A 15,706-nucleotide genomic window follows, 5' to 3' on the forward strand; every position below is an offset into this window, starting at 1 on the left:
TCGCTAAAATTCGATCTCATTCCATGACGATAAGGCTCAAAGGAACCACATTGTTGTATTTTTTGTTTTTTTCGATGTATCTTGATCAAAGGTGGCCCAACATTGATCCGGAGAGTCGTTATCAATATAGATGACAAATTATAAGGTCGTCAGACCATCTCCAAAGGGAGATGCCTATGGAAAAGTTTAGAGTTTTATGTAATTAATGTGATTAAAATTAAATGATAATGAGTTAATATGTTTAGCAGCGCCCCTAAACTAATGCCTTTTAGTATCGCTCTCTAAAGCCACGTGTCTGTTTATAATTGAATGGAAACTGTGAGAGAAGGGAAGAAAAAAATAGGGATCGAAACGTATCTCTCTTTGTCGAAAAAAAACATTTTCTTCTTCTTTTGTGAAGCCGGCGACAAAAAGGGTGATTTGATGTGTTGTTTGATTTCGTCGGCGTTATGGAGCTGAGAAGGGCGGATTCAAGGTCGCCGTTATCACCATCTTTTGTCTGAAGCTAAACATCGATTGTGTTAGGTACTCAAAATTAGGGTTTCGAGATTGAATGGTTTTGAGTTACTTGAATCTAGGGTTTTCTCTCAATTGCTTAAAGTATATCTCTTGAAATCTTAAGACTTTGTGGTTCGGATTTGTGAAACGGTGTAAAGTTATAATTTTTTTTTGTTTCACTTTGGTCGATGGTGTTTGCTATTAGCATATGAATCGGGTTTGTTATACGTGAATGGGTTGGGATTAGAACTTAAAGTTTTGTTGTGTTGTTGTAGCTAGGGAGAACTTAAGAGGAGCTAAGAAGGAATTCAACAAAACTGAGGATGATCTCAAGTCTCTTTAAAGTGTTGGTCAGATTATTGGAGAAGTTGTTCGACCACTGGATAATGAAAGATGTAATATTTTCTCCTTCCCTTTTAAAATCCCTTTCTTGCTCATTGGACCCTTTTGGTTGTACTACAGACGGTATATATCCAAAATGGGCAACTTTTATCCAGTCGATTCGTCTTCCTCAAGGTCTGAAACCATCATTATTTGCTACATATCAAGAAGGCGTTCGAAAAGATGTAGAACGTGCTTTTGGAGTCTTGCAAGCTCGATTTGCCATTGTGAAAAACCCAGCTCTTGTTTGGGATAAGGTAAAAATAGGAAAAATTATGAGAGCATGTATCATACTTCACAATATGATAGTAGAAAACGAACGCGATGGATACACTCAGTTTGATGTATCAATATTCCAGCAAGGAGAAGGAAGCAGAACTTCACAAGTGGATATGACGTATTCTACTGACATGCCTACAAATATAGGCAATATGATCGGCATTCGGAATCAAGTTCGTGATAAGAAAATACATGAACAATTAAAATCCGATTTGGTTGAACACATATGGCACAAATTTGGCAACTCTCAAAATTTCAACTAAACATTGTGTTATTTCAATATCTTTATTTTATTTTGTATGTTTTGTATTTCAAGTAATGTAATATAATTTTGTTTTTATATATTTTTAAAATATAAATTATATTAATATTAAATTAAATATTTTGCTTTTTAGAACTTCTTATTGAGTTCACCATTGGAGCAACAAAAATTTTAGAGTTCCATAACTGTTTATTAATCATTAAAAAATTTAAAAAAATGTTTAACACCCCAAATTAAACATCTCCCTTTGGAGATGCTCTCATATTCATATCCCGCCGTACATGTCTAACCTAATAGTACATATTATCATATGATTGCATCTAATTCCATATCCTCGTACCATCCTATCACTTTTTTTCTCGAGACATCCTATCACCTTTCATACACTATATGCGTAATATTTGCATGTCTAAGTAAAAAACAGAATTAATAGGTCAGTGTTATGACTTATGAGTGCACTATAAACAAATCTAAAAGCAAGATATAAAAAAGCATTAGTCAATTCATTCAAATAAATTGGTGATGAAGAGAATTGCAACATGTGATCTTTTATATTTACTTTAGATCTCTTCGAATTTTAGATGATGACTCTCATCGATCTATGAATAACATAATCTTATTTTAGGACCGGTAAAAAATCTTACTCAGGCTTCGAATAGAGAGAGCAAATCGGGCAAAGCAGATCAAGCGGTTCAAAAATATCAAGCAGAACAAAAACATATCAAGCAGATCTAGCATATCAAATGCAGATAAAAATTTATTAAATTTTTATTTACTTAAACATTATATTAATTATGAATTTGAACTGCTTTTTATCAGCCTTCCATTCAAGAACTCAGACTATCTTCACCAAGTCAACAAATCCTTCTTCGAGACAATAATATATATATATTTTTTTTGTTCACCAATAATATAAGTTCTGAAATTTTCTGTTATTCACATTCTAAATTTTTGATATTTATGCATAAGCAAGAAATATCATATCCAGTAGGAGAAACAATATATGTATCTAAACTCGTATGTATATTATCATAATATATAACATATTAATCTCAATAGTACATAGTAAATTACCACACTATATTTTCATACTGAGTTTACTTTTGAGAACTTTGTTTGTTCATAATGCAACCAGCTACATATGTAAAGACTTATTCCATTTAAAAGATTCAAATGCTTGAGTGAAACAAATACAAATCTTTCGAATTTCATAATAGGTTAAACAGAATAAATAAAGAAAAATATATATTTCTTTTCTCTCTTTTTTTTTAAAGAAGCAATATATATGATTTAATGATGCGTAGAGTATAAAACGTGTTGTATATTCTCTTCTTTAATTTAGCTTCTTCATACCGACTCAACTTCTTTTGTTAGATCGGCCGGAGTTTCCTACACAACCCAATACGATAGCAAGTTTTAAAAGGAGTTTCTTGTAATGAGATCAAACTAATTGACTAGCAATATAGAATGGACAAATAACACACTCTAATAAATGTTAATACTTAAAATTTTCATACCTCTACAACATCTTCAGCTGCTGCGGTTCCATCATTTTCCGCGGCTGCGGTTTCACTATTTTCCGCGGTTGCAATTTCTTCATTTTCTATTTCGACGGTTTCATCATTTTCTGCAGTTACGGTTTCATTTTCCGCAACTGTGGTTTCATCATTTTCCACAGCTATAATTTCCTCATTCTCTATTTCGACGGTTTCATCATTTTCCGCAGTCACGGTTTCATTTTCCGCGACTGCGGTTTCAGTTTCCGTGGCTTCGATTTCTTCATTTTCCGTTGTTGAAATATCTCGAGCTTCTACTTCGGTTGTTACTGGAATTTCAACGTCCGGTTTTGGCTCTTCGACCTCGGTAGATGGAACTTGGGTATCAACACCACCATCAATATTATCCTCTATACTTTTCTCTTCTTCTACCACCGTTTCAATATCATTATCTTCTGTTAAATCAAAAACCAAAATGAACGTTACACCTTACAAGAAGAAGTGATATAACACGTAAATTAAGTGTATACTTTTGCAATGTAAAATTTGTAACAAAACGTTAAAATTAACTTGACAATTCCAACGTATAATTATTTATAAACATGTAAAATTTACCATGCATACCCTTTTGTAATTCGTCCACAACCGGCGAAACGCTCTCATTCACGTCGTTAACGTTCTCCTCCGTCGTAATATTCTCCGGCACTATCGCAGCCACCGCCTCCACGGGGGACAAAGTGGTCGTTGTTTCCTTGTCCTCCGGTGTCTTGTCATCATTCGTCGTCATCTCCACCGCCGTCTTCTCCTCATAACCTCCTTCATCCTGCTTCTCCTCCGGATTCTTGGTAATGTTTTCTACACCAGCCTCGCCAGAAACTACATCGGAAATATCGTTATTTTTCCGGCAACGGCAGCTTTCTTGTCTTTTAATTGTCTCGCTCTCTTTACCCTTCACTGATTGATCAGCTTCCAAAGGCTTTCTGATCTTTGTTGTGTTTCCCGTAACAACATCGTGTTTTGATTTTCCACAACCCATTTGTTATTGTTTCTTCTTAATTAAAACACCAATCACTTTTCTTGTCTTAATTGATTATGTGAAGAGAGAAAAATCAAAGGGCTGATGGAGAAGAATATGAATCTTTTGATGGAGTTTTATCGAAGGAGATTGAAGAAAACGATAAACTAATTTTCCAGTTGTATTTTTTTTTTGCGTTGTGATTCACTTTGGTTAGGGGAAAAAAAAATTCGTTTTAGTTATTTGTTAGGTGTTCCAACTTAAGGCGATACCAATTTTTTCACAAATTAAAAGATCATTTAGTTTCTTGTTTTTATTATTAGAATAGAAAAGGTTATGTTTAGTTAGAGAGAGACACGAGAGGTAACATAAACTAAACATATTAAGGAAAATTAGAAATATAATTACTTTTTTATAAATAAATAACTATTTACAACCTTAAATTTTTTACAAAAATTATTAGTTGTTACTACAAAAGTACAAAGAGATAATCTTATTGATTTGAAAGAATAAGACGTATAATTTGTCTAAATTATAACTTTAATATGGGTAGATCAACAAGAAATTGTTGAATCACTTTCAACTACTTAACGTTTGTGTTTTTTCATTTGCTTATTTGTCATACCAATCTCCATTTAAAAGTATATATAAATATTTAACATTCCAACAAAATAATTAAAATATGTGAGAGCTGGGAATGAGCTGATTACAAAACAAATCAAAGTAACAGGTGAATTAATAAATTATGAATAAAAATAGGGACTTATATTTGCAAATACTGCATTGTTGATGGTCTAAAACAATAAACCCTAAATCTTTGATCCCGGCGTCTTTCTTCTCTCAATCTCGAGACTCGACTCGACTCAGTTTTGAAAAACCCAGCTTTGATTCAGGACTCGTGGAACCACTAGCGATGCAATTCCTCCAGAACTCTCGTCGAATCGCTAAGTTCTTAAAACCCATTGTTATCACCGAGACCAATCCGAGATTCTACTCCTCTGCTTCTCAAATCCCAAGCTCCTTCCAATGGCGGAATCAAACGTCTACTTCATCCTCTTTATTAAAAGGTATTTTCTTTTGGTTAATTTCGTAATGCCAATTGCAAAATTTACCAAACCCAGCTTTGGAAATGGAGAAATCTTTTTGTCCTGTACTAGATTTACCAAACCTGTATAATGTTATAAAGTGTGGCTAGTGAAGATTAGTGTGTAAAAGTGAACACTTTTAGCCTATGTATGTGATTTTGAGATCATGTATAAGCTTAAGATACTAAAGGGTAAAAATTTCGTTGAATGTAAGTGTGTAAATGAATTAGCTTTACTTTGTGATGTGAATCGAAGCAAACGTATTGATTTTTTTATCGCAAGTTGTGATCTTTATGTATGTATGTGTGAGTTGCTAAGATGAAATTGATGATTATGTGTTGCAGGGATTGATAGATGTAGTCACTCGTCGTCTTTGAGCTTGTTGACTCCCAGGTCGAGCTTTTCCTCTGAAGCAGAAAAGCTTGCTGGAAATCCTACAGGTTGCTTTTTATATGTTACTTTGTTTTTGAACTGGAATTTGAGATCAACAGAGGGTTTCTCATTGCGGTTATGATGTTGCAGTAGTTGTTAAGGAATTGCATGATAAGATGCTTGATTCTGTGAATGTCAAGAGATCAATGCCTCCAAATGCTTGGTTGTGGTCGTTGATTGAGAGTTGTCAGAATCAGGATGATGTTAATCTTCTCTTTGACGTTCTTCAGAATCTCAGGAGATTTGTTAGTACTTCAAATCTTCCTTTTTTACATGCCTTGTTTGGTTCCATTTGAGATTTCTTATCGTTATTCGGGATGTATGGTTGGTCAGTGCTTGAAATTTGCTGTTTCTGGTTTGCAGAGATTATCCAATCTTCGTATTCATGACAACTTCAATTGCAATCTATGCCAACAAGTTGCTAAGACTTGTGTACGTGTTGGAGCAATTGACTCAGGTACTCTCAGTTTTGCTTTTACTTTACGTGTTATTAGTTTTGTTATATAATTTAATCGAACATGTTGTATCATTCGAGAGTACTAATGCAGTTCTTTGTGGTTGCAGGAAAGAAGGCTTTGTGGAAGCATAATGTCCATGGTTTGACACCCAGTGTTGCATCAGCACACCATCTATTGGTATGGCGTGTCAATAAGTGTTTTGGTTGTTTCTTTGGTACACATAGATGTTTAAGACGTATTCTGGATTCCATGTAGTCATATGCACTAGAACACAAGGATTCTGAACTCATGGAAGAAGTAATGAAACTCCTGAAAACGAATGACCTGCCTCTACAACCCGGCACAGCAGATTTAGTTTTCAGGTGTGTAAAAAATTGTTTTGTTTCTTCTTCTCTATGATAGCATTGTGGAAATTTGTATGTGCCTGTTTCCATTGCGTGTGCTTTCTTATCATGAAATGAACTTTAACTGGATTTTTACAGGATCTGTCATGATACAGATAAGTGGGATCTACTGGCCAAGTACTCTAAAAAATTCTCCAAAGCTGGAGTTAAGTTGAGGAAGACCACATTCGATGTATGGATGGAATTTGCTGCCAAGAAAGGTACTTTTGGCTTTACTTGTATACCTGCATTGATATGATTTATTTATTCTTGAGATTATGGCTTTGCAAACTCTAGATGGATTTATCAATCTTTGATGTATTTATATATACATGGACTTACGTTATTGTTGGACCTTTGGTAGTGGAAATAGAATACAAATCCATAGATTTTTTTATTATATCACTCCTGAACCTGTAACCTGTAATTATGACTTCTTTCTTACCTCAACTATTTCATGATTAGTGATGAGATATATTCTATACTTCTGCTAGTAATGCAAGAGACAGATCTGGAAATCTGATAGAAACTCTAGTCCATAAAGGTTTCTTTTTATTTTTGGCTCTGATGCCGGTTGCTGATTGTGTAAATATTGTTATCAGGGGATACCGAGTCGCTATGGAAAGTAGACAAACTGAGATCAGAGACATACAGTCAACACACTCTTTCTACTGCTTTCTCTTGCGCAAAGGTTTGCACATAACCACATCTCTTTCTCTGTCTTCAAGTTACTGAATAATCCTTACAAATTTGCTCCTTTCGCAGGGTTTCCTACTAGAAAGTAAACCCGAAGAAGCTGCTGCTGTCGTCCAGGTTATCTGCCAGGTAAGCCCATAGCCTCACTTCTAATATAACCCTTTTTAGCTTTAGTTAGTACGTTTAGTTTAAAGATGTGTGTGTGACTGACTATGCAGACATATCCTGATGAGAAAAAGTCATCAGTCTCAACTGAATTCAAGAAACTTGTAAATGAGTGGCCTGTGGACGTTATCAAGCGCCAAACCGAAGAAGATAAGAAGGTTAAAACTTTTCTCTGCTGTTAATTTGTTATGTTTGAACCCTGAAACCTAAACTCCTCATTTAAAAACCATACATAATTCTCGGTTGTAATGATGAACAGGCTCTAGCTTCTTCACTGAAAGCTGGGATTCCTTCCATGGTCAATGCGTTGGTCACCTCGGGTTTGAACGTGAGCGTGGATTTAGATGAGCTATACAAGAACGAAGCTCTTCTCAGCTAAAATGATTGAATCAACATTTGCAGAAGCTCTTTGGGGCTGCCTCAACAGGTTTAAAGTTCATCCTTTCGCACCTAACTGTTGATGTGATGTTTTCCTTTTCAATGGTGGCTAAGTAGAGACGAGGGAAAGAAACACATTGACCGTTTCAGTATCTTGCATTCTACGGCAACTCGCTTTCTCCTTTAAGAGATGGACGCATACGAGTTGTCCATTACATGGTGGGACTTTTGTTCTTGAGTTGATTAGTAAAAGAACATTTTCTGTAATAACAAAATAATATATAGCTTTTTGAGTCTTATCTTATTAGAAGGAGACAAAAAGGTTCATTGATTACAACTACTTATCCAGTTACGTATTAATTCGTCGTCGAATAAAAAATTGAATTTTGTAAATCATGTGACAGTGAGTAAATGAAAATAGTTGTCAAAATTGAATATAAATCTTCTCACAATAGGACCATGAAGTTTTCAAACATTGAAATCAAATAGACAATTACATAATTGATGATGATGACTTTACATAACACAAACAAACAAGAAAGAAACAGAGCAAATCAAGAAAAACCTTATTTGTGTTTTCTGGTTTTAAAAAAGACTAAGGAAGTTTCATAGCATCAAGAACGACAATACCCATAAACACAACTGAAGCAATAAGAGTTATAGCAATCGAAGCAGCAGCTTGGTTACAGAATTTGCCAAAAACGCCACAAACTTTCTTCCACATCACATGATCGTTCCCTTGTTTACCCATTAGCCCGATTGCTCCAGAGGCTCCTGTGCCGGAAAAGAGCAAAGCCACCATCACTAGATCTCCTATCAAAACCGCCATTAACAAGCCTTTGCTTCTTTTGCCTTTGCTGATCATTAGAATCACTATTGAGATGGCTGTGTAACCGCAGGCTATAGCGTTTACAGAAACGTTGTACCTACAACATTTGAAAACGTAGATTTCTTTATTTCTAAGTTTTATGCATCTCTCTAGTGTAAATATAATTTGCCATAAGAGAGTAGATTATAAAATATGTATATATCCTTATACGAAATTAATCAAGAGCATCCATTTCTTGTCATGCCAGCTAGAACTAAATTGTAAATTAAATTTCAAACTAAAATAAGAGCTGAGGAAGGTCAGAGAAAGATTGGCTGTGGACCAATTTCCCTGTTGTGTTACTGTTTAGTTGTTGGACATTTATGATCGTAAGGCTTAATTAAGTATGAATTTATTATATACGAGTTGATCTGTCAATAATATTTTTAAATACACATATATAGACATCTATGTACATGCAAATAATAATAAAAATCTCAAATCCTAAATCTAAGATTCACACACATATACAAAATTATGTTTGTCTTTGTGTTTTTCTATTAAAAAAATTTGAACATTCTACATTTTTGTGTCTTTTATATCTTTCACGTACGTGTGGCCGCAACCGCAAAATAATGGTAGAGACAAGAAGAATCTACATGCTAAATTGAGACACAAATGTGTGTGAAAAGGAGGAAGAAGGAAAAGAGAGAGGCTTACACAAAAGCAGACAAGTAAGATGCTTTGGCGGTTGTAGAGACATCAAGAGGAGGCAAGGTTGGAATAAGCTTTATAGGAACAACCTTTGTCTGTTTCGCGACACCAAGTACTATTGCAGCCGTCATTGTTAGGACCAAAGCCAACACTCTCATCGCTAACTCGACTCCTTTCCTCGACCCGGTCTCTCTCTTTCCGTTCTCCACCTCCATCCCATTCACCTTGTTCTTACCTTCTTGTTCCATTATAAGGGATCAAAAAAAAAGTTTTAAAGGTCAAAATAAGAAGAGAGAGATAGAGAGAGAGATATAAACAATTATTGGGATTTTATTTCTAAGTTTTTCATGCTATAGATGAGAGTAAAGAGACGTGTATATATACTGGATACGTACGCATAATGTGTGGATGGTAGTAATGATGTGTACGTGGCTTTTCAGTTTGTGTGTTGTGTGGCGCGAGAGATATTCTCAGCTTACGAATGAGAAAAGTAAATGGATATGTGTGGGAAAACGAATTGTGAATACATTTACGTACGTGGAAAAAAAAAGTGTGAATACATTTGCATTGAAACTTGGAAAAAAGACAAATTTTGTTAAGTATTTGACTCGGCGTGTTCCTTGACCCTTGTATATGTCATATAAGGTTAATAATATTAGTAAGCAAACAAAGATATTTCAAAGTGTGTATCCAAATAAATATGAGCTGAGGTATCAGTAGTTTGGCATATATATGCGAAATATCACCCCAAAAAATGTTTACGGTAAGATTATTCGCGTGTTTTGAAAAAATTGGAGATGATAGATTTTAAATTCGGTGAATGTTTTTCTTTTTAACTATTTTGTGAAAATGATTGGTGATAAAAAAAAAAAAAGACAGAAAAAATCATTAATTAAGAGATAAGAAGGAAAAAAACAAACATTTCCCTTTGTGTTTTGTTTTTATGTTTTGGACGTCACCACTAAAAAGGTTAGTAACAAAATAATTAAGAATGAGTATATGACCTAATTTGATACATCTATTTATCTACCCATAAAAAAAAAAGAAAAAACGTGAAAGTTTGGAATATTTAGCATGTCGAAATCTTTTTTAATTTTCTAGCAAAATCATAAATGATATATTAAAATAAAAAACAATTATTGCATACTCACTTTCGTCAATTATTACTTTTTATGATTTTGATTTGTCTCTCTCTTTCTTTTGTGCGATGCTATCTCGGAGTCGTCGAAACTCGATATGAACCCAAAACAAAAATGACATAAATATACAATTATTGCTTCATCAATTTGTTTTCATCCCTCCCCCATCACTCTCCCTCAAATCGGCACATGAATGTCACAAAATGTTCAATTCCAGATAATTGCATGTTTGTAATCCCAAAGCCTTGGTACGTGAATACGTATGTGAGTTGTTTAAACTTTTACCTATATGAGATATTCTCAAGTCTAAACATGTATGATGTTAAGGTTCATTGCTTACAATTATGTCCATACTAGTGGTTAGAATATCTTATCATCTCGCTATATAGAAAAGAAAAAAATAAAATTTGAAAACGATTTGATTAAACATTAAAAGTAATAGACAATTACTACATGATTGTTGATAATGATTTTACATCACACAAGACGACAAAAAACATAAACCGAAACAACAAAACTAACTAAGGAAGCTTGATAGCATCAAGAACAACAAGAAGCATATAGATAGCTGCAGCAAGAAGAGTGATAAAAAGCGAAGGAGCAGCTCGGTGACAGAATTTTCCAAACACTCCACAAACTTTTTTCCACATGACATGTTTGTTCCCTTGTAAACCCATTAGCCCAATTGCTCCGGCCGCTCCGGTGCCGGAGAAAAGCAAAGCTACCATCAATAGATCTCCTAACAAAACCGCCATTAACAAACCTTTGCTTCTTTTGCCTTTGCTGATCATCAAAATCGCTATCGAAATCACTGTGTAACCGCAAGCTATCGCGTTTACTGAAATGTGGTACCTACAACATTTGTAATACTACATTGCTCATTTCTGAATTTTATGTATATTCTACTAAAAAAATATGTTATCAGTTTAGCAATTAATCTACCAAATCAATGTTTCTAGTTTCTAAATTTATTTAGGTGAACAAGCTCTGGATTTTTTGGTCATGCCAGCTAGGTAGAACTGTTGGGACACTAAGTTTTAAAGAAAGATTAAAGCTGGACAAAGGCCAGGTAAAAATTGGTTATATGGACCAACATCGTTGTTGTGTCACAGTTTTGGTAGTTGGACATTTATGATTCACAAAAAAAAAATTACTGTAGACTAGTCAATTTTTCTATGATTTTGTATTATTACATATGAATTTAGGTATAGCATTTACTTATACTCTACGCACCCATAAATATAAGAACTTAAGAAGCTCATCAATAATGCAAAATATTAGTTCAGCAGTCCTACGCATGCAACCAACCGTACGGGTCTAATCAAATTTTATCAATGTATCAACCATGAAGAGCTAATGAGAGAACGTGCACTAAATAACCAAACATCAAAAAACAAGAGACTTACACAAAGGCAGACAAGTAAGTGGCTTTGGCGGTTGCAGTGATATCAACAGGAGGTAAAGTGGGAATAAGCTTTAACGACACAACCTTTGTCTGTTTCGCGACACCGAGTACTGTTGCAGACACCATTGTTAGGACCAAAGCCAATACTCTCATAGTTAACTCAACTCCTTTTCTCGATCCATTCTCCTTATTTCCTTTCTCCATCTCCATCCCATTCATATTGTGCTTGCCCTCTTGTTCCATTTACGGATCAAAAACGTAAAGATATGATCTTAGAATGAGAAGAAAATGAGTGAGAACTATAACAAATATATTGAATGATATTTTTTTAGATTCTGATGCTCTCGATGTGAGAAGAGACGTGTATATATATATTGAATGCGTTTAGTTGCATGATAAAAAAATATAATTAAACACTCACTTAATGATGACTACGTGGCTTTGAGTTATCTGGCGTCACCGCTCGAGAGAAATTTTTAACTTTAACGAAAGAAAAAACAAAAATCTTATGGATATATATGAGAAAGCAATTAAAGTGAAAACATTTTCATTGAAAGGTGTGAAAAAATTAGTATTTGTTTTGACTCAGGGGTGTTTATGTAGCTAATAAAGGTATCAAATAGGGTAATTAACACTATGTCAAACTAATGTTCAAATTACATCCGAATAAATTTAAAATGGATATCCATACTTTTGGATAGGTAAAACACAAACACAAAATATATTTCTTTCTGACACAATACTTGAATTTATTTTACATTATTATACTATGTTTTACTACATTAATGTAGGAAACATAATTAGATATTAATATATCAACATTTACTTTGATCATATGTTAAATAAAAGTCAGCTTTAAAATGAATATTTGTTCTAAAAGGAAGAATGATAGATGCAGTATATATAGGAATCTAAATAGATATTTCGGATTTGCCCACATCCATCCTCATTGTCTTTTTTTGAGTGATTTGACTCAAATTACAAAATTGGTTCTAAATTTGGCAAGTGTCTCTATTTTTAGCTAATTGTGTGAAAATGATCGGTGGGCGATAATATTGTTGTCACTAGATGAGTCATAACGAAATGATGAGTACTGCTGAAATAAGAATTACTGTAATTATATCCATCAACCACAAAAAAAAAATGGTTAATAGCCAAATCTTATGTGAGTATGTGACTCTATTACTAAAACAATACATTAATTTTTCTTATTATATGTTGGTAGTTTGCGTGGGGGCATCCATTGAAGGTCATAAAGTAATATGGCCGTTGGCAAGTGTGGACACTGACAGCTCTTTTTGGAAACACTCAATTTAATAATAGAGACATAATTTACGGCTGTCTTTCATACACCATACGGTTTATGTATAATAATACCAACTCGAATACGTATCTATTGCAAAACGGAGACACGTACGAACTTATACGTAGTAATAATATTTAAATCACATTATGAAGAAACCTGAACTGGTATTATTACGTACTCAGGGCACATAAGCATCTCTAAATTAGTATAACATTAACCAATTAATACTCAGGGCACATAAAGCATCTATAGCACTCAGGGCACATAAGCATCTATAGCACTTAACAAGACACACGCCTCTCTAACTCAGAACCGAAACATGTTTTACCATGCAAAAACGTACGTACGTACTACGTAGGTGTTCCAACCAAACAGGCTCTTGTTCGCTAGTTACAACGAAATCGAAAGACTCGGGCTATATTCTGTAAATCAATCCGTCTAATTAACCCTATAGTAGAGAACTAGAGATTTATATTGAACTGATAAATAAGGAAAGCTTGCGGTTATCTTTCTTTCTTTCTTTTTTTCTACAAAAATTAAAAATGTTTTGCTTGTATGTTGTTTGAAACTTAACTTACTAGCCTTAGTTTTAATCTAATTTTACGAAAAAAATACAAACTTTACTTACTAGCGCTTGTTCCCACGGCAGCTATGCACCAGCTTATTGTTCTACGTTGATCTCCACCACCACCAACTCATTTTGCTTTAGTTTGAGTTTTTGTCTTTTTATAATTTTAATTTATCTAACTCTAGTTTTAATCAATTACGTCTTACCAGATATTCACTAAACATTTGTTTTTATACTTCAAATCAACGATAACTAAAACTTAGGTTTGGGACCATTTCTTGATAATTAAACTGAGTAATCATATTTTCCTCTTTTGTAAGAGAATTTTCAGACGTTACTGAGTAAATTAAAAATAATAATAACAATTCAATTTACGAGAAAACGAAACGAAGATCTAAAAGGATACTAATATATTAATAATGCGTCATTTACATTATAAAATATGAATTTAATGTCCGTATAGATGCGACCACATATCAATCCATCGGTGGTAGAATAATATTTATCTTTTTAGATCCACGAAAAGATCGTCTGAATCAAAATTCGAAGTCAAAGATCCATGACCACTAGATTGCGATTTTGTCAAGTCCCGCCGGAGAACAAATTTTTGGATTTTAGTTATTTGGTGTTAAACAAAAGTTCTCATACAGTTCCCAAGGCCATTGATAGCGAAAATAAAGCAACACTGATATGGTCATTTTGGGATTCGACGTTCACATAATCAGTTATGTCTTACCAAAAAGAAATGGTGTTCGACTACTGTATAGTAAGTCCATAAACATCTAAAAAATGTAGCAAAAAACACCCAAAAATGTCTGTCATCATTACATTTTTATATAACTCATATCTTTGTTATGAATTATTGTTTCTTCTATATTCATTGTTTGAGACAGACGTCGACGTATAACGGTGTATATAGGCCGTATAAAGTCTTGTAATGGTCTTTGAGACATGTAGTCATGGGACAATGAGCTCCTCATCATGTATTCGTTTTCATCACAACTTTATTTGTATTTTTATGAGTTTTCAAAATTACTGTTCCAAACTAATGGGATACTAATAAGTAGCACTTAGGTTAGGTCGTTGGAGAACCCATATAATACCTAATAATGTACACATATTATTGCGATTATAAATATCTCATATTCCAAATTTAACAATAATTAGAGGTTTCTTACACGCAATCATAAGCTAAAATGTTATCATGATCTTCTTATTGGTATGTATGTCGTCATGGACATGTTCGCATTTATACTTAAAGATTCGTACATAAGTAGTTAATTCGTACTGAATTAGATAATCTTATAATTATGGGTTCTCTTGAGGCTATGCTAATAAACAAAATTAAAATAAAAACAATTGTGATATAATACAGATACCAGCTGCCAACGTTCAGTGGCCAACAGACTATTTTTACTATAGCCAAATTATCTATGGCCAAATTATAAATACTGTTTCCTCTGTTTTCAATTAATTTAAATTTTAGAATTTTCACATATATCAATAAAATATATTATAATTAGAAAATCGTCCACGCGATGTGTGGGTTATATACTTATGTATGTATTCATAAGTTGCACTTACGTTCTCCTGCAAATGAGAAAGTATCGTATGCAGATTACATTTAGTCAGAATGAAATTGTTGTAACATATATAAAATAGTCTTCTGTATGTCTTTTCATTATGGTAATTTACTGACCAGTATATGTCCTCATCAGTACCACTGATCAAAGTCGTTTAGACTACTAGTACTAGTCTGGTTTGGCGAAAGTACAATAATATCAAGTATGAAGCAAATGATTTAGGAAGAGTTTTTTTTTTGTTTTTTTAAGAGGTAATAGTACAATGGAGGCGTTGCGGCGAAGAATGAAATATATTGTGAGAATGCTAAAAGTGTTATGTCAGGACGAGAAGATGGAGAAGCATGTGTAGGGTGTACCAGGACATGTTCATGATTCATGAAGGTGAAATGGCAGCATGTTCTTATGCCTGAATAATAAGACTATTGTCCTATCAATTTAAATCAGCAGTTTAATTTCTTTCATGAGCCTTTAAAGCAAGTGAGAATAAATTATTCGATAAATTGGAAACCAAGAAGAAGGCAAAGAAGTGAAACATACTGTGAAATTGTCTCATGTTTTGGGTTTAACTTTTTAAATTAAATTCCTAAAATTATGTTCTTGTTTTAAAGTTATATATATGATAAGCAGTATAATTTATTAAAGTAAGTTTAGCAAC

The 15,706-nt window shown here is 33.5% G+C and overlaps 4 protein-coding genes across 7 annotated transcripts; 1 reads left to right on the forward strand and 3 right to left on the reverse strand.

Annotated features, from left to right (window-relative positions):
- Nucleotides 1–2,556: 2,556 nt before the first annotated feature.
- Nucleotides 2,557–4,169, reverse strand: LOC17878924 (KNR4/SMI1 homolog). Of its 2 annotated transcripts, none has more exons than XM_023779351.1 (3): nucleotides 3,532–4,169; nucleotides 2,938–3,371; nucleotides 2,557–2,809 (listed from the first exon to the last, which is right to left on the reverse strand). In XM_023779351.1, the coding sequence occupies exons 1-3, from the start codon at nucleotides 3,950–3,952 to the stop codon at nucleotides 2,768–2,770; spliced, it is 897 nt and encodes a 298-aa protein (XP_023635119.1). In that variant the 5' UTR covers nucleotides 3,953–4,169; the 3' UTR covers nucleotides 2,557–2,767. The 2 variants fall into 2 exon arrangements, with proteins under 2 accessions (XP_023635119.1, XP_023635120.1); XM_023779352.1 differs by having other exon boundaries at nucleotides 3,541–4,165.
- A 594-nt stretch (nucleotides 4,170–4,763) lies between these two features.
- Nucleotides 4,764–7,922, forward strand: LOC17879383. Of its 2 annotated transcripts, none has more exons than XM_006286139.2 (11): nucleotides 4,764–4,998; nucleotides 5,361–5,456; nucleotides 5,539–5,693; nucleotides 5,812–5,905; nucleotides 6,013–6,083; nucleotides 6,162–6,268; nucleotides 6,389–6,510; nucleotides 6,892–6,980; nucleotides 7,055–7,114; nucleotides 7,204–7,308; nucleotides 7,410–7,922. In XM_006286139.2, the coding sequence occupies exons 1-11, from the start codon at nucleotides 4,845–4,847 to the stop codon at nucleotides 7,527–7,529; spliced, it is 1,173 nt and encodes a 390-aa protein (XP_006286201.1). In that variant the 5' UTR covers nucleotides 4,764–4,844; the 3' UTR covers nucleotides 7,530–7,922. The 2 variants fall into 2 exon arrangements, with proteins under 2 accessions (XP_006286201.1, XP_023634406.1); XM_023778638.1 differs by having other exon boundaries at nucleotides 5,542–5,693.
- Nucleotides 7,923–7,965: 43 nt separating this feature from the next.
- LOC17878971 (CASP-like protein 1E1) lies at nucleotides 7,966–9,402 on the reverse strand. Its single transcript, XM_006284523.2, has 2 exons — nucleotides 9,057–9,402; nucleotides 7,966–8,454 (listed from the first exon to the last, which is right to left on the reverse strand). The coding sequence occupies exons 1-2, from the start codon at nucleotides 9,296–9,298 to the stop codon at nucleotides 8,124–8,126; spliced, it is 573 nt and encodes a 190-aa protein (XP_006284585.1). The 5' UTR covers nucleotides 9,299–9,402; the 3' UTR covers nucleotides 7,966–8,123.
- A 1,184-nt stretch (nucleotides 9,403–10,586) lies between these two features.
- LOC17878792 (CASP-like protein 1E2) lies at nucleotides 10,587–12,184 on the reverse strand. 2 transcript variants are annotated; one of them, XM_023779197.1, is made up of 3 exons: nucleotides 12,016–12,184; nucleotides 11,596–11,827; nucleotides 10,587–11,041 (listed from the first exon to the last, which is right to left on the reverse strand). In XM_023779197.1, the coding sequence occupies exons 2-3, from the start codon at nucleotides 11,811–11,813 to the stop codon at nucleotides 10,711–10,713; spliced, it is 549 nt and encodes a 182-aa protein (XP_023634965.1). In that variant the 5' UTR covers nucleotides 11,814–11,827; nucleotides 12,016–12,184; the 3' UTR covers nucleotides 10,587–10,710. The 2 variants fall into 2 exon arrangements, with proteins under 2 accessions (XP_023634965.1, XP_006285126.1); XM_006285064.2 differs by lacking the exon at nucleotides 12,016–12,184 and having other exon boundaries at nucleotides 11,596–11,935.
- Nucleotides 12,185–15,706: the final 3,522 nt, after the last annotated feature.

This window comes from Capsella rubella, unplaced genomic scaffold (genome assembly GCF_000375325.1).
Source record: "Capsella rubella cultivar Monte Gargano unplaced genomic scaffold, Caprub1_0 scaffold_7, whole genome shotgun sequence".
Lineage (NCBI taxonomy): Eukaryota > Viridiplantae > Streptophyta > Magnoliopsida > Brassicales > Brassicaceae > Capsella > Capsella rubella.

Excerpts from the sequence above, each read along its gene's own strand:
- LOC17878792 (XM_006285064.2), bottom strand. The coding sequence starts at position 11,837 with ATGGAACAAGAGGGCAAGCACAATATGAATGGGATGGAGATGGAGAAA. Across the intron at positions 11,042-11,595 it reads ACTTACTTGTCTGCCTTTGT|GTACCACATTTCAGTAAACG; the intron begins GTAAGTCTCTTG and ends CAAATGTTGTAG.
- LOC17879383 (XM_006286139.2), top strand. The coding sequence starts at position 4,845 with ATGCAATTCCTCCAGAACTCTCGTCGAATCGCTAAGTTCTTAAAACCC. Across the intron at positions 6,269-6,388 it reads ACAGCAGATTTAGTTTTCAG|GATCTGTCATGATACAGATA; the intron begins GTGTGTAAAAAA and ends GGATTTTTACAG. Across the intron at positions 6,511-6,891 it reads GGAATTTGCTGCCAAGAAAG|GGGATACCGAGTCGCTATGG; the intron begins GTACTTTTGGCT and ends TATTGTTATCAG.
- LOC17878924 (XM_023779351.1), bottom strand. The coding sequence starts at position 3,952 with ATGGGTTGTGGAAAATCAAAACACGATGTTGTTACGGGAAACACAACA. Across the intron at positions 3,372-3,531 it reads ATTACAAAAGGGTATGCATG|AAGATAATGATATTGAAACG; the intron begins GTAAATTTTACA and ends TTGATTTAACAG. Across the intron at positions 2,810-2,937 it reads CAGCTGAAGATGTTGTAGAG|GAAACTCCGGCCGATCTAAC; the intron begins GTATGAAAATTT and ends TGGGTTGTGTAG.
- LOC17878971 (XM_006284523.2), bottom strand. The coding sequence starts at position 9,298 with ATGGAACAAGAAGGTAAGAACAAGGTGAATGGGATGGAGGTGGAGAAC. Across the intron at positions 8,455-9,056 it reads TCTTACTTGTCTGCTTTTGT|GTACAACGTTTCTGTAAACG; the intron begins GTAAGCCTCTCT and ends CAAATGTTGTAG.